At 42.6% G+C, this 22,025-nt stretch overlaps 1 protein-coding gene across 2 annotated transcripts; it reads right to left on the bottom strand.

Moving 5' to 3' along the window:
• On the bottom strand, positions 1–21,104 carry LOC310988236 (protein NDRG3-like). 2 transcript variants are annotated; one of them, XM_083974757.1, is made up of 16 exons: positions 20,921–21,104; positions 16,867–16,954; positions 16,518–16,550; positions 13,474–13,579; positions 13,111–13,231; positions 11,577–11,639; positions 11,410–11,470; positions 11,094–11,180; positions 10,094–10,150; positions 9,885–9,988; positions 8,682–8,747; positions 8,473–8,524; positions 8,345–8,392; positions 6,571–6,606; positions 4,711–4,762; positions 1–2,284 (listed from the first exon to the last, which is right to left on the bottom strand). In XM_083974757.1, the coding sequence occupies exons 2-16, from the start codon at positions 16,924–16,926 to the stop codon at positions 2,115–2,117; spliced, it is 1,116 nt and encodes a 371-aa protein (XP_083830883.1). In that variant the 5' UTR covers positions 16,927–16,954; positions 20,921–21,104; the 3' UTR covers positions 1–2,114. The 2 variants fall into 2 exon arrangements, with proteins under 2 accessions (XP_083830883.1, XP_083830884.1); XM_083974758.1 differs by having other exon boundaries at positions 16,867–16,958; positions 20,922–21,098.
• Between the last annotated feature and the right edge of the window lie 921 nt (positions 21,105–22,025).

Here is a 22,025-nt window from a genome sequence, read left to right as displayed (position 1 = left end):
TTTATTTCATTACAAACCTTGTTTACATTAAAAGTCATAGAGCAACATCTAATAAGTACAAAGCTCAGTGTAACAGAACAGCTACTGATGCTTCAGTCCAAATCTTCAAAGAAACAGTGATAAATACTGAGAACAACAGCAGAATTACAGTCAGTATATAGAGAATAAAACCAAGTATTTGTGTACAGCTGACTCTGACCCAAAGTTTGTGGGTCGTCCCTGTTGATCTAGAAAACTCCGCATCAGTTTGTTTCAGGTAGCGACTGGTTTGGTTTCTACCTCAGGATACTAAAACTTAAAGAGCCAACATGAAGGATACAAACAGACACCAGGATCTAATTCCTGCTCTGGAAGCTGTTACGTGGTCATCCAGCAGGGGGAAGCATCACAACAAAGAGCAGAGCTGTCAGACCCGTTCTAATGACGGGGAAGTCCCTCAACTACAGAATCCACGTCAACATGACCTCCATCAGGGCACAGTCATGTTCAAAGTGCAATTCATCAAACAAACTGGAGCCAGACACGTGTTTGTCATCATCAATAATCAATAATGTTATTGCTGCACATAGAAAGTAATGTTCGTCCAACGTTACAGGGTTAAAAGCAACACAACAACAAAAAAAAAACTGAAAATTCCACCATATGGTTGCATCACAGGTTTCATGTAAACCAAGTTGGACGTACTTGATTTTCACAAGCTAGCGGCGATGTCAAATATTTGAGGGGAAAGTGTCTTGCTCAGTGGACCTCAGCTGACAACCCTGCTGGCAGCTTTCAATCCGAACAAACAAAAAGTAGAAATGCAACATCAGGAGGAATATTGAACGTGAGAATTATTTTTTTTTGTGCGTCTGTCTCCGAGGTGAGGGACGAAGGTTTACAGCTGAACTACATCACTCACTCACTAGACCACGGTACGTTTGCATGCCAAAACTCCACAACGAGCATGCTGGCCTCGTCGACGGCTCCGGGGAAGAAAACGGGTCATGTACAAGGAGCAGACGAGGTAACGGGACCGGCATGGAGGAGGTGGGAGGACACGGAAAGAATTCACCTACGAATGATTGTTTCAATCAAGTAGTCGCCCTCCACATCTGGAATACCAGACACACACGTTTTTACAGAAGTAACTGACTTTAAAAACTTGTTTTAACATCAACAAAACACCATCAGGACTCGGTGCTTCCACCAGCCTCAAAGACGACTGCTGCCTGCTGCTCCGTGACAGATGTTTAAGCAAAGCTGTGACTGTCGGAGATATCACGTCTCCTTCTCATCTAGTATGATGGAAGGGAAATATAGAAGCGTGCTATAGTAGTATATAAAGAAACACATATTAGAAGGCAATAGAAATACAAATACAACTAATAAAAACCTTATCATACAGAGACGAGGACATGTCGTCTCCAACTGTGTCAAAGAGTCACAACTTTAGTCAGATCTTTTGTGGATTAGAGTTGGGCTTGCTCTGCATGTGCACTGTAATATTTGATCATGTTCTGCTGGAAGGGGCGAGCAATTGACTCTGGGTCAAACACACCAACGCATTTTGGTGAAATATTCCCTCGAGGTTACAGGAACTTCACAGGCTGTATGACGTCAACGCCACGGCACCACCAACAACAACCACCGTGACAAAACTATGTTGATTAGAATAAAGAGAACAGATCAGGACCAAAGGAAAGGAAGAGAGGAGTAAAGTGAAGATCTGGTCTGACCTGAGAGAACCACCGTAAGAGTCTACTGTAGAAATACAACACAACTGTATAGAAATATGAAACGGCTCAACTCTATGTCCGGTAACATCTACGGCGTCACCACAGCAACCCTATGGCTCTGGAGAGGAGGGAGGGAACTCACCAACCAACATCAGCCTCCTATAGAGCTGACACGACTGCTGCTAATGACACGGGTGGAATCTAACCTCCCCGCTCTCAGGTATGTGGGCGGGGCTTCTGTCTCTACCTTAAACGTTAGATGTGATCTGAGGAGGACGGTTACGACTAACAGCAGGACTGTGGGGCTGCGTCCTGGAAGGAGTTACCACGGCGTCTGACAGGAGGAGGATGGAGGAGTACGGGTGGAGACGGCGGATGGGGGGGGGGGGAGCCGCCCTATGCCGTCATTTCGATGGTGTGCGGCGCTTTGTGTTCGGGGCTGACGGACATGTCGCCCTCTGCCAGGGTGTTGGTGGCGCTGCGGCTCCGGACGCCGTCTGCCGAGCCGACGCTGGAGGCAGAGTGAGTCCTGGCGCGAACCAGCCGGGTCATACCAGCTGTGGGCACTGAGGAGGAGATGGGGGGGGGGGACAGAGAGTGTTGGGAACAGATTACAGATCAGAGTGGAGTGGTGTGGGTAACCAGGTGGTATGACAGCAGGCCATGTTCCGATTTGAATCGTCGGCGCTGTGGCTGAGCAGCTGGATTCAAATCTGGTGACGGTGTCTGAGGCTCCGTTCACACTGGAGGTTAAAATGTGTCGGCGCTGACCCACATTTTGATTTGTCTTACAAGAACCAAAACAACAAACACTGCAAAACATGAACTTCAAATCCTGGTTCACCACTATCCCAGAAAATCCACCCTCCATCACTGACCTGAGCCACTGACTTCCTGCTGTCAGTCTGTGAGCAGCGCCGGCATTACAAATGATGAGGGGGAAATAAACATTTAGACCATTTCCACTACAGGAATGTAACAGCCAGAATACTTTCACAATGTTAGGGTTTGGGTTAAAGGGATATTTCAACATTTTGGCAAATTCGCCTATTGCTATAATACCTATGGTCTTAGGAGTAGGTTCTTTACCTTTAATTGTCAGTGCAGGCTGTTTTTAGGTCGGGGCAGAGACGTGAGCTCTGCACGGCGCTGTATTTTCGCCTTTCCCTCATCAAACTCACCAAATACACAATCCAACAACTCTAAACGCTCTCATGGACAAGTTGTGACCTGCACATTCACCACGCTATGAGATAATAATGGAACATTACAAGACAGAGTTGTTTTAGAGGTAAATACGTAACCGGAACTACATTACAGACACTGGCCGGAGTGATTTCAGAAGCACAAAGTAGTTCAGAGTATTTGCTCCATGTGTTACATAATTATACGTTATCTCACAGTGTGGTGAATGTGCAGGTCACAACTTGTCCATGAGAGCGTTTAGAGTTGTTGGATTGTGTATTTGGTGAGTTTGATGAGGGAAAAGTGGAAATACCGTGAGCCTCCGCTAAGTTAGCTTAGCAGCTCACGTCTCTGCCCCGCCGATCAAAAAACAACTTGCACCGACAATTGAAGGTAATGAACCTACTCCTAAAACTATAGGGATTATGGCAATGGGCCAATTTGCCAAAATGTTGAAATATCACTTCAATAAATTAATCATCAACCCTAAACCTAAATAAAAGACAGGGGTAGTGCAGTCTACAGTGCCCTTACTGATCTCCTCATGAAGATTAAAAAAACTCGGGGTGCCTGTTGTGTAGCCTAAAGTTTGACCTCCTCTGACTCCATTTGGTCCAGCTACAACTGTGGGTGAGGTCTCTATTAATGAATGGTACTGACATAATTCTGAGTCATTCAGATATCAGACAGGCATTACAGTATACACTGTATGTAGATGCAAAAAATATAGACTTTTTCTTTCCAGCAATCAACCAACTAAGCAGAACCCAGAGGACAGGAGCTGAAACCAGAGAATAATCATTTACATTTACTCCATGTCTGTCTCACAACAAGAAAAAACCTAGAACCAAAAGCCAACAGGTGAACAGTTGTGACAGGCCTGAAGTGGGAAAGGTCTTTTTGTTTGGTTTCTGGTTTCTGTGGGATGTGCTTTTTGTTTTACAGTCGTCATGAGCAGCTGAGTGTCTGCAGTGTGAACGGAGCTGGAGTGTTGGCATGCAGCACAGCCAGCTGGGAACTTTCACTGCAGAGGAAAAAATAAATCAGAGTGATCAGCTGATCGGCAGCATGCAGACAGACACGGAGACAGATGGACGAGGGGAGGGACAACGGCAGAGAAATAAAAGAAGAAGATGAAAATGGACGGAGGTGAGTGGGAATGGGCGGGTGGACGATGTGGCTGAAGTCTTGATACCTGATTGGCTGCTCAGGTTGTTTAATACAACATGAGGGACTGGAGGAGACAAATACAAAGAGAGAAAGAGAGAAAGAGAAAGGAGGAGAATAAAAAGGAAGGAGGACAGGGTGAGAAATAATTGTAGTCTGAAAAATAGAGCACGCACGCACACACAACTACCGTAAGCGTGTTTTTGTGTGTGTTCAGGAAATCCAACTATTCATGTGGCGCTATGAAGAGAACAACCAACACTGCAAACTGCTACTTACAGTGAGGCAGGGTCGGACAGACAGACACACACACAAACAGATATATAACATCCATGAGAATGAGACCGTCACTGGTGTGGGGAAAGAGTGCCGAGTTAAAAGTAAACATAGAGGAGTAAAACACTTTCAATGAGTTTATAAATGAGAGTTAGTTTGTTTTCAGTTCATTTTGCCAACAGATAAACTAAAGTCAGGTTCATGAGGAAGTGGAACATCTACAACATCTATATTAAGTCACACCAAGTAGATTCTGTTTGATTTTATAAAACAGTACTGTTATACAGAAGAGTAGGAAATGTCTGAATAACATAAAGAGTAAAAACGTTCTAGTTATATGTGAAGAAACATCACAGATACTTACTGTAGCCCATCCCCTGCACAAAGTACTTGAAGGCCTCTGCTAGTTTCCCAGGCTGAGGAAAGAAAACCAACACACTTCAGTTAGAATGACTCATCATGTAGGCAAGTGATGATTCTTTACTAAAAAAGCAGTGTGACAAATACCACACCTGACATCTGCTACTGTAGCTTGACATGTGTTTGTGTGTGTGTGACACTTGAACACACACTGAAGCATGCTAAGACCTTTAAAGGGATAGTTCAACATTTTGGCAAATTGGCCCATTGCCATAATCCCTATAGTCATAGCAGTAGGTTCGTTACCTTTGATCCGGAGGCTAATGGGATTTCTTGGTTTCCCTCATCAAACTCATCAAATACACAATCCAACAACTTCAAAACGCTCTGGTGGACAAGTTGTGACCTGCACATTCACCACGCTATGAGATAATAACAGAACGTTACCAGACAGAGTTGTTTTAGAGGGAAATTCATGCAAAACCACCGATGCACATTCCCATCAGGGGCAGTTTTTCGGCAAGCAGTCTCTGCATTCGCCTCGAAAACAACCCTGTCTCGTAATGTTCCATTGTTATCTCATAGCTTGCACCAACAATTAAAGGTAACGAACCTAAAACTATAGGGATTATGACAATAATAATAATAATAATAATAAATTATATTTAGAGAGCGCCTTTCACGCCACTCAAGGACACTTTACAGCAGTTAAAATCATCAAGCACCAAAACACAGAATAAATCATCAATAAACAATACCAAAGGATAAATCATCATCAATAGACAACACAGAAACACAAGAGCACAGAATAAACAACATTAAAAACATCAGTAAGAATGGATAATGAAAAGAAAGAGAAAAAAATAAATAAATAAATAAAACGGCCAATTTGCCAAAATGTTGAACTATCCCTTTAAGGATTTCGCAGAGTTTAAATGTTTTCAAGTCTGTATTAGAACAACACTCACACAGGCATGAACATTACTGGTCGAGCCGAGAATTAAATAAACCCCATTTCAACTTCCCACGTTAGGAAGGCAAAACCCCTCCTTAAGATCATTATGCTGTAAGGTTTAGGTAGACTAGGGTGATGGTGAATTAATGTGTGGCAATCACACATACAGTTTGATTGTAAATAGGACAATGAGAAAATGCTTTGCTCATAAATTCATTTGGGAAATCTGGTGTTCAGTGGTAAAGAAATATAATTTGGAGTGGGACATCTTATAACTTCAAACCAGAGGCCCTACACACACGTGTAACAGTGGGCACACAGGAGCATCACAGGAATTTATAGGATAATTGGCAATAAAAAGGTTTCACAAATTAACGACAGTAAGGAAAAGTAGATTTTACACTGGAATCACACACACAACACCAGTCAAAAGTTTGGACTCACCTTCTCATTCAATGGTCTTTCTATATTTTCATTACTATACTTTCTACATTGTAGATTCAAACTGAAGACATAAAAACTATGAAGGAACACATGGAATTATGTTGTAGGCCGAAACAAAAAAAGTCCCAGAGGTGCTGGTCCAACTCATCCCAAACCATCTCAGTTGGGTTTAAGTCAGGTCACTGATAATTGGCAGTTTTGTGTTTACTGCATAATTTAATGTGTGTTCCTTCATAGTTTTAATGTTTTAAGTATGAATCTACAATAGAAATACAGAAAAACCACTGAATGAGAAGGTGTGTCCAAACCTTTGACTAGTGGAAGCAACACATCTGGACTGGAGGAACAAAGCTAGCAATCACTAACTCTTTCACAGTCCATGTGGAACTGAACTGACATTGGATCGATACCCATAACTAATAAGAACATCATTAAAAGCTGCTTTAAAATGTGGATCAAACCCACCTGCACCACCTGAGGGAGTCCTCCACAGTCAGCCATCTAGCAGAGACAGATATGACAACATCTGGTGAGAACACCAGCCAAGAGGGTACTAGTCCAACCACAACTCAAATAATAAGAATAATTATTAGTATTTTTTTTCTTTTTTTATTGTTTTTACTATTATTTCATTTTTTCTTTTTATTCGTGTATATCTGTATAGAAGCATATGTATAGGTATGTGAATATATACTGTATCTTGTGATCTATTTTTGTAACATGTGCATATGCCTATCTGTACTTTTCTTTAATTTGATGACAAAAAAATTAAGATAGTTTCATGTGGCTATAAAATAAACCTCATCAGTAAATTAGTGTGGTTTGTCTTTCATCTCACGGGCCGGACAGAAGAGGACAGAAGAGAGCCAGGTCCAGCTCGTGGCTGTAAAATGCCCAGGGGTCTCATTTATAAAACTGTGCGTGGGATTGTTACTAAAAGTTTACGTACGCCCAAAAGCCAAGTTTTGCGTGCGCCAGTAAATATTCAGACTTATAAAACCCTGCGCACGCACACTTGCAAGCAAACTTCCCTTTATAAATCACAGAGTTCTACAAGTGTGCGCAGCTGAATCCGCTTCACGTTCCGCCCTGTACACGCCCTGTTTTAACCGTAGATGGTTAATGCAAACCACCACATGAATGTGATCTGCATGTCAATGAGCCTGACGTGCTCTTGTTCTGTCGCTGTTGTGAATTAGCTGCAGGTATGAAAGTGCGACGTGACGTGTTGCTGCAGCTGTTAACGGCGTCAGCGGCTCAGAGCGCACGCGGGTTTCAGTGCGCTGCCCTCTCTAATGCTGGACCCGGTTCGGCACATAGTTACAACAATGACAACAGTTCTAATCTGAAACGAGTTATTAACCATTCATCATGGTCTCCCTCTCCCTCCTTTCTCCTCCAGCGGTGCCGTGGTGCAGAATTACGCACGGGGCTCACCGCTGTATTATTTACAGTAATTAGACTGATCGATAAAACTTTGAATAATTAGCGGAATCAGTTACATTCTGAGGAATGATCAAACATGACACTTCTCTTGATAACAAGAAAACAGAATGTAACAATTATGGGAACGATTACTGGATTTTTTTCCCCCAGGGTTTGAGATTTAATTGACTCTCGATCATATGTTCACACAGTATCATAGGAACATATAGTTATATACACCATGTATTTATCCCATGCAGCCGCGCCTCCTCTCCTCCTCCTGCGCTCTGGGAGTGGACAATATGACGGAGAGACGGTGGTGATTAAATATAGAGAAGGAATTTTGATTTTGAATTTTAAGTTAGATTCTAAGAAGATGTTTCTGAAACACCAGTCTGATGCAAAATAACGCTGTTGAATTAAATCACCGTGGCAACATGGATCTAACGCATACGGGTTTAAATTAAATGTGTGACGGCCGATAATAAAAACATAATCGTTCTTCTCACTCATCATTTCCTGAGTCTGACTTCAGTTCACCACCACACCGTCTGTGTCGCCAATTCCCCTTTTCCTCCAGACCATGCGTACGCATGGGTAAGAGTTTGCTTAGAGCTGCGCACATTCTCCCGTCAAGTTTGTTTTTTATAGATCACAACCTTGGCGTGAAAAGTCACGTACGCCACTTTCAGCCCCGTTTTGTGCGTACGCAACGGTTATAAATGAGACCCCAGGTCTGGTCTACAGCAAAACCTTACACATGAAAACCCTCAACACAGTCCATGTTTGAAGACAGACGGACGTGGACGGGTACCTTGAGCAGGGTGGTCTTGGTGGGGTCCAGTCTGGAGTTGCACTCCACCTGTAGAGCACAGCAACACGCACTCGTCACAACAATGTGACATCACTGGCTGTTGTCATGGAAACAGTGCAGCTACTCACCACGACATCAACAGCAGGCGATGTGTCTCCGACCACCAGCAGAGAAGGACACCTGCCAGAGAGAGAAACACACACACACACACACACACACACACACACACACACACACACACACACACACACACACACACACACACAGGCCAGACTGAATAACAGGACGTGTCTGATTCTTGTACTTATCGTGCAAATGAAATGAGTACACGTGATACCTCAGTGTGGTGACGGTATTTTCATTCAGACCGACGACCGGCCGCTCCATCTGCAGCTCGGTGCGACTGTCAGACACACAGTAACATACAGGGAAGTTCATCAGCTTCAGCAACAGCCCTTCTATCAGGAGGAGTTCAGTGACGGGGGACATTGTTTTGGATTTTCACTGAGGTCTGAAAACAGTGGTGCAGCATATATACTGGACATAACAGCAGCAGCTGAACACACAACTTAGGGCGTTTTCACACCTGAAAGTCTGAACCAAGGTCCGTGTTCTGTTACATTGTATACATTTGGTCCTGTTGGTTTTGGTTTCACACAGCAAATAGAATAATGGACTTTACAAGACAAACCTACCGGACACTTCATCTCCCTACTTCCACGGCTCATTTTGTTGTGGTTACACTGCGTTGTTAGGCCGGTCGGCATCTGACATCAGTGTTACTTCCTGTTTATTGTTGCCGCAGTTTCTTCACCTTTAGGTGGCACTGCTCTCCCGCTCTCTCATAACCTCTCTCTTTCATCCTCTCAGAAAACAAGTAAAAAGTCTCATTATTTTGATGTGTTTTCTCGAGTTGGGTCTTGATGAAATCGTCCGACCATATTTCAAGTAGGCACCTAATCTCCTCAACTCCCCATGTACTCCTGCGGCTTATTTTGTCATATACTGTAGAACGTCTCTGATTTTGTTTTGTTTACGCTGCTAGGCTAGTTTTGTTTTGCTGAGTCAGCTGGTTAGCATGACGTAACTTCATTGATACGAAGATCCAAAACCATACAAAAAGTTGTTTTCACACTGCAAAAGGTATGAACCTTGGTTTGTTTGGTCCGGACCGAGACCACCTCTTTTGGTAGCACCAAATTTTGGTCCTTTGGTGCGGACCGTGGTCCACGGCACCTTTCACACCTGGAATTTGGTTTGGATCAAACTGAAAAGTCCAAAAGTCCTGACCAAACGAGATAGGTGTGAAAACGCCCTTAAAGTATTACAGTGTTGATAGAATTAAACAGAATTCACCTTTTAAAGTTCATGAATGTTCAACAACTCATGTTTAGTTCTCTTGTGGTGAACTGCTGCTACAGCCAAAAACACCATGAGAGTGGAGCGAGTCAAACTATAAAGCTATAGTTTATCAGCTGCAGCTGTTTTAAGTATGCAGGTTTGATCCCCTTGAGGAAAGCATGGGTCTGTAGAGTCCTACCTGTCATAGCTGTTATAGAACATAGCCAGGTTCTCCTGTGGTATGTCCTGAGAGATGTGCAGTCTGTAGGTCTGGGCCGTCTCCTGATTGTCTGTCAGCTCATCCTACAAACAGTGACCAGTTCACAGCTCAGTGGGGATTCATCATCAGGCACACATGTTCCTTAGAAAACAATGCAGAGCCTTTTAAGTGTATGTAACTGTACTCACCGTGCTGAAGTGATGTCCCATGATGGTGTCAACTAGGTTGCTTGTCCAGCCGCTCAGCTGCAGGAAACAGAAATACAACATTTTACAAAGATTCATGCAGCAGACAGCTTTAACTGTTAACTGTCATGTTACTCTTCAGGTGACTGTTGAAAGGCTACTAGGGCTGGGTATCTCTACTGATTTACTGAATGGATTCAATTCCAATTAACAAGGTCCTGATTCAATTTGATTTCCAGTTCCATTCAATCCAGTTCATTCAAAGATATTTCAGTTTTAATACCAATTTTGCTTGGTTATGAAGAGATTTTCACAGAATTAATGCTGCAAATTGTACAAAGATGGAACTCTCGCCGACGAGAGATCAATCAATAGAGCAGTAACGTTACATATCATATATGATGCTACGATGTGTATGTTTGTGTGGTTTAATCTGTCATGACCAAGAGATTACAGGTTACGAGGCGCGTTTGTGTGGCGGTGCCGCAGAGACGAGAGCTGGGACACCGGGTCAGAGGCTCTGATCTTATGAGGTTGGTTTTTAGCCAAGAGACACCAGGTTGTAACAAGTAACAAATGAAGCCATTTATTAAACTATCACAATTACTCCAAAGCTGTTTAATTATGGTAAAGATGTTAGAGAGAGTTCCTCTTTAACATGACCCACTCCAGGAGTAAACAGTACAGCTGTGGGTGATAAATTCAAGTACATTTCAGGTGTGAATGGACACGACAAAATGTAAACAGCAGCTGTGATGTGTCACGCTGCACTGGGATCTCGTCCTGTTCGTCTCGTGCACCAACAGAGGAAACCGGAGACGGCATATGGTACATTAAAAAATCCATCTGAGGAGTTTATGAATCGATCTCTCAAATGAATATCTCCTTATAAACTCCATCTGACTATTTAACTGTCCATTGCCTTTGAATCCAAATGATGACAGTGGAATGAAGATTATTGTGTTAAACTACTGTTGCCACTTCACTTTGGTATGTGGGCTACCTTAGAGGCGGCCCAGTCCATCCAGCCTTTCGCGCAGGGGTCAATGTTGATGAGAACTAAACCCTCCACCAGACTGGGCTCATTCAGCTGGAACACAAAGGAAAACGTCATTAGCAAAACTTCCTCGTAGTAGCAGGAGGTACTGTAGCAGAAGTAAACTCCAGTCAACTCTGAAATGGTGCAGTGGTGTTTCCCAGCTGCTCCAGGAATCAAACAGGCGATCCTTTGGTCACTGGGCCCTGCTACAACCTCCGTCTGAGCCCGGTGTGGTTTGACACAGTTCAACTCATAAGACTGTTGATGTGTGTTCACTTACAGCCAGTTTGGTCAGGATGTACGCTCCAGCTCCAACCCCGATGCCAATAACACTCTTCACCCTAATGACACACACACAGACAGACACACACCAGGGTCAATGTCTGTTTGATAAGACTTGTTCCTACTAAAATACTCTTCATGATTTCCATTACAAGGCAGACTTACTGTAACTGTGTGAGGACAGACGGCAGCATCTCAGCCAGCTCATCCAGAGTGGGATACTGGTACCTGCTCACACACACACGCACACACAAACACAGAAATGTTTTAAGGTTTATTTTCTCCCTCTCACTCAGGAAATGATTTTAGGCCCATAGCCCTGACTGGCCAGGTCATGAAATGTTTTGAAGGAGTGGTCCTTGGGCCTTTTAGTAGGCAGGTCTCTGTATACCAGGATCCACTCCAGTTTGCGTATGTGTTGGTGTGGATGATGCTCTACTTTATATGCTACACAGAGTATATAGCCACTGGTGCAGCTGTGAGATATTAGATATATTTTTTTTACTTCTACAATGCTTTTAATACAATTCAGCCACACATTTTAGTTAAGAAACTGCTGGATTGGAATATAAATAATAACAATATTGCATGGGACTACCTCACATCTAGACCCCAGTTTGGTAAAATTGGTGACAGGGTATTGAAAATTATTTTGAACCAATACAGGAGCACCGCAGGGTACAGTGTTGTCACCCTTTTTATTCACTTTCTATACCTCTGACCGGAGTTTGATCTCCGACTGCCACCTACAGACATTTTCCAATGACTCTGTACTTGTTGGTTGCATCACTGGAGACAACCACATATCTTATCAGAAGTAAACTGACAGTTTTGTCAAGTGGTGTGAAGAAAACCACTTAATCTTAAATCAAATAAGACAAAAGAACTTATCACTGATTTAAAAAAAAAAAGACACTGGTGTCCCCTGTATTTATCAATGATCTGGTGCCTTGGCATCCTCTAACAGGCGGGACTGGGAAGAGAACACCTGTGCCATGTTTTTCCTCAGGATTTGATGTCAGTAGGTCTCTCTTAATGTGTTTTATCAAAGTATTTTAGCTAGTGTCCTTTAATGCTGTTGTCTGCTGGGTTGGGGGTTGAAGTCAGAGGGCAGGGGCATGGGGGTCCACACGTTTAAGCAAGCACTCAATTACAGTAGTGATGCCTAGATGCCCCCCAGAAAAATTTAAAAGACCTTTATACCTGGTGCACTGAGGTTTTTTTTAATGAACATTGTTGTTGACTGCTGAGTGCTGTGGATTGTTTGTGTGATGTTTATCTTGGATGACCTGAGTGTGTTTCCTTGTTGTATGTTGTTGGCTGTCTCTGTGTGAAGGTGACATTTCATTTCCCCTCTAAGGGATTAATAAAGTACTTCCAACTCCAACGCAATGGTGTTTACCACTCTGTGACTGTGTCTGTCTACTGTTGACTGGAATAATAATAATTATTGCAAAAGGTTTTTTATTCAAAATGTAATACTACATACATAACCTGGACAGTTCTGTCAAAAAGAAAAACAAAGCCTGGAAAACAACTGGTGGAAAATTGTGACTGTGTGTGTTTACGTCAAACGGAGAACAGTGGGTGGAGGTTGTGTGTGTGTGTGTGTGTGTGTGTGTGTGTGTGTGTGTGTGTGTGTGTGTGTGTGTGTGTGTGTGTGTGTGTGTGTGTGTGTGTGTGTGTGTGTGTGTGTTACCCAGTGGGAAATACAGGAGCATTCTCCTGCTGTCCTGGAGCATCAACATGCACGACTGAAAAGTGCTGTGTCACCTCCTGCATGTCCTCATAGTTGAACAGGCTGTTGAAACAAGACTTATCTACACACACACACACACACACACACACACACACACACACACACACACACACACACACACACACACACACACACACACACACACACACACACACACACACACACACACACACACACACACACATTTATACAGCCACACATAATACAAAATACTGTATGTAGTATTGATGTTTTCGTCATTACTCAAACTCTTCAATAAACATCATGTGTAATGACTGTAGATGCGTGTGCATGTTTACTCACGATTAAGTCCAATGTCATGGTAGGTGAGGATAGTGGGACGGTTGCCCTTAGCAACTCCCCTCATGGTAACATGCAGCACACCGTGGGCTGTCTCCACATCGTGCTCCTGCACAACACAGAGAACACAAATAAACTACGAGCACCGACAACAAACGCTCCGACAGCCTGGAGGGGAAACTTCCTGTTGTAGAGTAAATAACACACAGCAGCTGCTCAGGGTCACATGCCACAAAGGTGTGGCTGCTGTTGTTCTCACCCTGCATGTGTGTGTGTGTGTCATCATGGAGACACCTCAATAGTGGGAAGAAGCACAGAGGCAGTTTTTAAGTACTATGGCGGGTGTTTGTGTGTCTGTGGACAGATTCAGCATCACAACCTGCAGCCACGGCCCTTCAACTGATCCAAATGAATCCCAAGTATGAATATAGTGTGTTAGAGCTAGGGCTGCATGATATATTGTTTGAGCAATGTCATTGCGATGTGCACATAGTTGCACATGTACAATAGTCACATCACAGGATGTGTGATGTTTTCTCTTTTTTTAATTAACATGTAAACTTTTGTTTTGCTTCAGAAGAACATCTCTGGACCAGCTCCATGCTTTGCTTTGAGTTCTCAACAGTTGTAATTGTGATTTCAAACTTCTATAAACTTGTATAATGTTTAGCCTATAATGGAGGAAAAACAACATTTTGTCATTTTCCTAAACTTGGATTTTACTCTGAAAGACAACCGCGATTCTGCCCCCGAAGCCTGCACCGCATTCATGTGATCAGTTATTGATCCATGGTGGTGAACGCTGCTATTTCAAAATCAGTGCAACTGAGGATGGCAGAGGGAGAGCAGTGCTGTTCTGTCGCCTGCAGCTTCTTACTGGGGGCTTCAGGTGGACTAGTCGGACCAACATGTTAACTGGGGCAGGAGATCGTGAAGCGCAGTGGAGAGAGGCCTGACTGAGTGTGTGTGTGTGTGTGTGTGTAATGAATGTAATGAAACAACAGCAACGCATCATCTGGGAACACTGTATTTCTTAATATCGCAATATATATTGCAGAAATAAAAATATTGCAATGTTAGTTTTTCCCAGTATCGTGCAGCCCTAGTTAGAACCCATCAGTACCATGTACCCATGTTGTTACATTGAGTTCTGACTCAGTACTCATGGGTTGTAATGTCACAATGATGACTGTTGTCATGGTTATGAGATAAACAACAGATAAACAGTTTCATCCACCTTTTTTCCGAACGTCAAAAACGTAAGGCGGTTTTGCTCTTCCGGTGGAATTTTCTGTTTAGGTTTCCATGGTTTGAAAATCTGTAAAACGCATGGATCATCACACCAGCTTTTAACAATGGATATCACACAAATTGACGTCCGTGTTAAAAGCCAGCGTTAATAGATCCATGTGTTTACCGCAACTATGACAACGACTGAAAACCATGGAAACGTAAACGTACAATTCCACAGAAAATGCAAAACCGGCTTCCGGTTTTGACCATAGATGACGTTGGGAAACTTGTGGATAGGCTGAGGTGTCTGGTAATCTAATTAATGCACTGACTATGGAAACACTGGCCAGATCCTATTAATGGTTCTTAGGCTTCTCTACACTCATGTACACACACAAACACACACACAGTCCGTCACTACTCTGCTAAATTTACACACTTGTACATATTCTTACTGGGTTTCATTATTTTTTTTCTTTCATCATTTTAAGTAAGAACCTGTGACCTTTAATAATCATTTCCACCCTGCCCATTTGGTGAAACAGTGTACATACACAAACTGAAAGTCTTATAAACAAAACATGACTCATTGCTGTCTCTCCAACATACAACTGAAACAGAGCAAATACATGAGAGCAGATAAACGGCTAACTGTCTGCCTGCTAACACGGTGCATGCATGTAAGAGGGTGAGCAGGCTAAGTAGCTAACCAGCTACAAGCTGACTCCTGTGTGTTAGCAGCGGGCCAAGCGTGACTCAGGACAGCAGGCTAATCAACGGCTAACTGGCTAACTCACCACCCCAACTCCTAAAGAACAGGAGATCTGGTGCAATTCCAGAATGTCAGACATCCTGACAGAGGAGACCAGCAAGATGACAATGACGACTTTAGGAGAGAGTTAAAACCTTCACATAGAGTCAGCAGGAAAAAAGGTGAAACGTCATATTAAAGAAGAGAGAAACAGGTCAGTAGGAACAGAAGGAAGAGATACAGGTCAGGAGAAAGTGGGGAGTGTGCGATTGGATCAGGAGGAATAATCTCTGTGGCTATTGGCTGAGAGCCAGAAGGTCTTAAAGTCTCAGCAGCCAACCACTTGTCACCTGTTTCATCCTTCACTGGTTTCATCATACCCCTCTTCAATCTGCTCCACTTCCTGCTCTCCTCCGCTTTCAACCTGCCCCTCCTTACCTCTCTTCCACAGGGAAATCAAAGTTCACAACCGCTTCCAAAATTAATTAGGAAATCACATGTGCGTCCCCTGATACTTTTGATTCAAGTTTTCCCCTTCACTCACTGTTCACTAACATTTCATTAAAATAACCCGGTCGTTGATATCAACTGTTCTGCTGTGGTGATGTAAGTCCTGCTGATCGATACGTGTGTGTGTCCAGTTGACTTCAGGCTCATGTTTGAAAACCAGTCCCCCTCTGCTTGTATGGTGCCCCCCCTCCCTCCCTCCATTATTGCTCTGATTGATTATCACAGTTACATAAACAACATGATTGATCGATCATGGTCAGTGTTGTTACCAGATGAAGTATCTGTGGCTCTTTTGTGTGTTGCAGAGGTTCTGTGCTTTTTCCAGAGGTTAAAATGCTGTAATAACTGTAGCAACACCATATTCATTTAGCACATACTGTCTTTTATGAAGCATCGCTATATTTTATGCATCTGAATATAAAACTGAATATAAATCCAAAGCTTTGACTCTCTTAAGTTACTTTATGAATGATCTCCTTTTGAATTGTGATGAAATTTCAGTTCAAACGCCATTGTAGAGTATGAAGTTTTTGCGAGTCTGCGTAGAACGTACCTGACAGTCGAAGTCCTGCAGATTGCTCCCATTCTGAAGAGACAGAGAGAAATTCTTTAACCATTAATTGTTATGCATTAAGAATCACAAGAAATCAGAGTATCCAATAAAATAAGTTATTAACTGAGACTACATTTTGATTAAATTGATTGAATTGAAAATGTAATATTTAATAACTCAAATGGAAAATGCTGAAATCAGGAGGAAGTATAAAAATATTAGGCTATAGGATGAAACCATAACCTTAAAAGATTTTCGTCATTACATGCAAACTGTAAGTCTACAGTCAATCCCCACAGGATTTTTTGATAAGACACTTTCGTCAGCAGCACGTGGACGTCCCACTCACCTGTCCTGTCAGCAGTGGTTTGATCTCAGTCAGCTGGACGTCGTGAAGCTCTTCCATCATAGGGCTCCTTTAGTGCCGGTCAACTCACCTTCCAGGCGGACAGATTAAACAACACAGTGTTAGTGAGCAACAGCTGGGAAAATGTCACATGTGAGTTTACAGTCACGTGTTTCCTGTTGATGGTTTCAAGGCTTCACAGACTGAAGATGTAGATCAGAAATAGATTGTTCATTTGAATACTGTTCCTGTGGCTCTCTTTAGGACAAACAGCAAGGTAAGTATTATGATTCTGTAAACTGAAACACACGATTACGTTTTATCAGTTGACAACATGCATGCATCATTCACAGACTAAACGAATGTGCTGCAACCAGGATGTACCAAGTGAAACCCTCAATTAAATCTAATTAAATTTGAAAAAACAAACCACAAAAACAGAACTACCACCTCTGACTCTGACACACAAAATCTAAAAATGTTTTTTCTTGAGCCCAAGTAAATGTTTGTGGCAAATTTCAAGAAGTTCTAAACCTAATTAATGAAATTTAGGTCGTTTTTGATCAGCTGACAACCCCCCAGTCACACAATTATCTGCATCTCTCATCCAGGTCTCAACCTGTCTGTCTTACTGTCTGTCTCTCTCTGGGTGTCTACCTGTGTGGTCTGTGTGTTATCCAACTGTCTAATGGAAACAATCAGTGATCTCTCCTTGGCAGTATTCCATCCAGTTCCGTGTGTGTGTGTGTGTGTGTGTGTGTGTGTGTGTGTGTGTGTGTGTGTGTGTGTGTGTGTGTGTGTGTGTGTGTGTGGGTAGTCAGGTTGGGTAACAGTGTTTTAGCAGAGTGCTTTGGATGGATGATGAGCTTCCTGCGGGCTATCTGGATTTGACCCAAACAGATAACTGACTGACACAGAACACACATACACAGCACAGACCACAAGATCCAACACGGTACAACATTTTAGTGGGAATATAAATGCAGAAGCTAAATAAGCAGAATGTCTACTATTATTATTTCATAGCGTGGTGAATGTGCAGGTCACAACTTGTCCGAGAGAGCGTTTTGGAGTTGTTGGATTGTGTATTTGATGAGTTTTGAGGGACAGGGGATCTGTACCATTCACCTCCATTGTGTTCACTGAGCAGCTCCCGTCTCTGCCCCGCTGATCTCAAAACAACATGTACCGATAATTAAAGGTAATGAACCTACTGCTATGACTACAGGGATCGTGGTGATAGGCACATTTGCCAAAATGTTGAACTATCCCTTTAAGAAACTCAGTCCATACCGATACTGGTGATAGGTGAAAGAGGTAAAGACACAAGCTGCATACAGATGATCAGAAACATGGGCACTGCTATCCTCATTAAGCGGATTCCACAAACAAGTCAGACCCCAGATATGTGTTTTTAAATATTTGGAGAACTGACATTAACTTGTAACACAGAAAACCCAGGTTGTTCACATCCATGTTTACATTCTAGTTTTATTCACAGCAGTTTGTTTACATTGATGTATCCCCCAAACCTACCACTGAAAACTAAATAAACTCACTCAAAAGCTGAGGATGGGCTCTTTCCTGATGGCCTTAACTCCTTGAAGTATGACTTCTTCTAGCCTCCGGGTGAGGAAGACATTAATACCAGAGCCGGACCTCTATTTCACCATAAACACCATAGCAACAACATATTAATCTACATTTATTTTAGCATTACTGATGAACATAACTCAAGCTGAGGACACACAATACAACAGAGAGTGATCACATCCATTAAAACCCTCTATGGTACACTCAGTGATGCCAGTTAGAAAAAGGATGTTTGGAGTGTTTTTATTTCTTAAAATAGACTAAATAAACATAATCCAAAGCAATTTTTTTTAGAATTGTTATTTTTTGGGAAGTCTTTGGAGTTTGTTGCCTGTAGGCAACATTGTACCATAATGGAGCATAAGTGAAAAAGCAAGGTTTTCTTTTCAATTTAATCATAATTTATTTCATAAACATATGTAACATATTAAATGGTTTCAACTGGTTGTAATACATGCCATTTTGAATTTAAAAGCATTATGAAAGGAAATCTTTAAAAGGGTTTCCTGTCTGAATGTTGCCTGTTGGCAACACTGTACCATTGTGGAACGAGCCATTGAAATGAATGTCTCAAAGAAGTGTATTTCTTTGAAAAAGAATTCATTATGATTGCATTTTACAGTACATCCTATTTTGTACCAGAAATATCATTCTCTGTAAACTTTCACCTTCACTGCCCTCGTCCTCATCCTGACTCTCACGCTCATCTTCCTCATCGGTCTCACTTTCTCTTGTAGCTCGTCATCCTCATCACTAATCAATTCTAATTCATCTTCGCTTTGCTCACTAAGGAAGTGTGATTTCTACCCTCTATTTACTTTAATGAGCATAGAATGTGACTGAACTCATTCTGAAAATAGAGGAAACTGTGGAAATGATCAGACAGGCCAGGTTCACTAGTAGACTATGGCCTATACAGAGTACAATAATAACCTGAAGTTTACTTTTGCAACCAACATCAAATTTATCTTCGTTAAATTATAAAGATCAAAACAAAATTATGATGAGGTATGCTTTCTGAACATTATATATAAACACACACTTCCAAAATCTCATGCTGCCATGTTGATTATAATGGTTCACCATTGCCACTTGCCTCACATTTTCTATATGTTGTTGCCTCAGATAAACAGGTGCATTTTTTTTTTTACAAGTTTCCATTATTTAATAAGAAAATAAATTGCATGAAACTATTAGAAATTAAACATTCCTAACCTATTCGTGTAAAAAAAAAAAAAAAAAAGCAGACTAAAAAGGGCCAGGAAATTATGTTTTCAGACCATTTTTGTGAAGCAAAGCAAAATGGCAAACCTGCTTCCTGAATCCTGAAAGTCATGTGAAAAATAAAAGCATTGTTATTGGTGCTCTATGGTCTTCCTTCTTTTTTAAAGTATTATATCATTAAAAGGTATACATTGTGGAGATGTGTCAGGCCCAAAATTGTGTTGCCTGAGGACAACACAGTACCATAGAGGGTTAAGTGGCTGTGATGATGTCCTAGAGGTGCAGACAACTAATGTGAGTTAGCAAACTATCCTTTGGTTTCATATTCTCCAGTGAGAGTCTGATCCTTCCTTTGCCAGTTAAATCTTTTGCAGTGTGTGTAATATGAAAAGAGCACGGTGCAATGAGATTTTACACAAGAGAAACCCTGTTAATATTTTGTGCAAAAGTTAGTGTTGATGCTCACAGGCAGTCCTGAGAAGTGTGGTCCTTAACGTTACCTCTTACACAACACAAGGCAGAGCCAGACCCACAACACACACAGACTGGAAAACTGCACACTACAATGGATGGAATAGAAATGATAAACCGACTGAAGCCACCCGTTTGATCTCTAGTGCCATCTTACTGCGTGACGTCAATGCCAGATTCAGTTTATGAATTGATTAATTGACAAATCAGCTGGAACAACGATCGTTACTTGGAACCACAGCTCAGATCTGAGACTGTGTTCCCGTTATGAACCGACTGTACCGATTAGATGCTCTTGGAGCTCCTGTCCGCCCACGCACACACACACGCGCACGTACGCACGCTCACACACACATACACACACACACGCAAAGAGCAAAGATCTAGTAATCTGTGAAGATGAGTGAACGATAAACGCTGCCTAATTAATGAGCCTGGATGCTAATGTAAGCCTCAGACAAACAGCTTAGGCTTAGCAACTGTTGCTACGGGGCAGCTCGTTAGGGACACACACACACACACACACGCCTGCACACAAACATGCAGAAAACACACCTGTAACCCAATACACCACCGCCATAAAGGATAGTGGACCAACCTCGTTATCCGTGCCTGTTTGCTTCCCCGTAAACGCACGGATATAATTCAACAAACACCTCACTGACCGTTAGCGGGCTAATTAGCTAACTAGCCGTTACTTGGTTAGTAGACGTTAGAGCAGCTGCTCGTTGCCAGCCCGACGGAGAGATAGTCGCTGTTAGCTACTAACCGTCAGCAGCCGTTAGCTCCAGGGACTACTCGAGGTCTCCGTGTAAGTGGACGCCTGGTCTGTTGTCTGTTGTCTGTTGACCTGCTGGTCTGTTGGCCGGTAACCGTCAGTAACGGGGCTGGCTGGACGGGCTGGGAGCTGGGAGTCGCGAGGGTTCTCTCACCGCCTGGGCTAACTGACAGCGGCACGCGGACAGAGAGGGGCGGAGCCACGTCAACGTAAACAACAGGCCATTCGCTATCGCGTCACGTGACCAGTCACCGAAATCACAACAGGTGTCGAATTTGCGGTGTATTTTTGTGTGTGTGTGTGTGTGTGTGTGTGTGTGTGTGTGTGTGTGTGTGTGTGTGTGTGTGTGTGTGTGTGTGTGTGTGTGTGTGTGTGTGTGTGTGTGTGTGTGTGGAAAAATTGACCAACTGATGTCTTCTGAAAGACTTCAACAGTTACAATGACATTTTACTTCAGCGATGAGTGAAACAATAGAAAGAAAAGATGAAACTCTTACCCTTCTGGTTGCTCTCTTCAATGTTAGCAAACTACTAATTAAAGGTGTACAGAAAAGAAAATTGAATTTGAGCCCACTTTGGGTCATAAAATTAATGTGATAACTCATCTTTCAGACGTTGTAGGCCAAACTTTGTGCAAAATTCTATTTTTGAGTAAATCCGGGATGAAAGTGTGTATTTTTTTTTCTCGCATTGGATAATGCAGGCGCACGGATTATACGTCAGCCTGTACACGATTCACCAGCCACTGATATTGGATCCGTCATCCGTCATTCAAACGTCTGAGACACGCACACACACACGGAGCTCGGGCTCGCCCCAAGCTTTGAATATCCCGCCCGCTCGATAACGACCAATCAAATTCGTTTTCCTTACTCGGGTAAACTCGTGTTGCAGCTCGTGACAACTCGGCGCGACAAACAGGACAAACGGCCATTTCTGTACACCTTTAAGCAATGTGTGCTTTTGTCTGCTCTTGGGATGGTTGGTCTCATTGATAGTTACCATGGTCCATGGACAGACCTGTGACTGAAACTGTTTGGTTTATGAGTTTCAACTAGTGTTGTAGTCAAGACCGAGTCGAGAGCAAGACTATGAGG

Source organism: Trachurus trachurus, assembly GCF_905171665.1.
Source record: "Trachurus trachurus genome assembly, chromosome: 7".
NCBI lineage: Eukaryota > Metazoa > Chordata > Actinopteri > Carangiformes > Carangidae > Trachurus > Trachurus trachurus.
Note: the sequence above shows the minus strand (reverse complement) of the source record. Positions and strands in the feature narration are given on the sequence as shown.

Bases quoted from the DNA above. Each gene is read 5' to 3' on its own strand.
- LOC310988236 (XM_083974757.1), bottom strand. From the start codon at position 16,926: ATGATGGAAGAGCTTCACGACGTCCAGCTGACTGAGATCAAACCACTG. The intron at 11,640-13,110 runs GTAACACACACA...GTGTGTGAGCAG, and splicing joins GCTCCTGTATTTCCCACTGG to GTACCAGTATCCCACTCTGG. The intron at 8,393-8,472 runs GTGAGTAGCTGC...TGTGCTCTACAG, and splicing joins CGCCTGCTGTTGATGTCGTG to GTGGAGTGCAACTCCAGACT.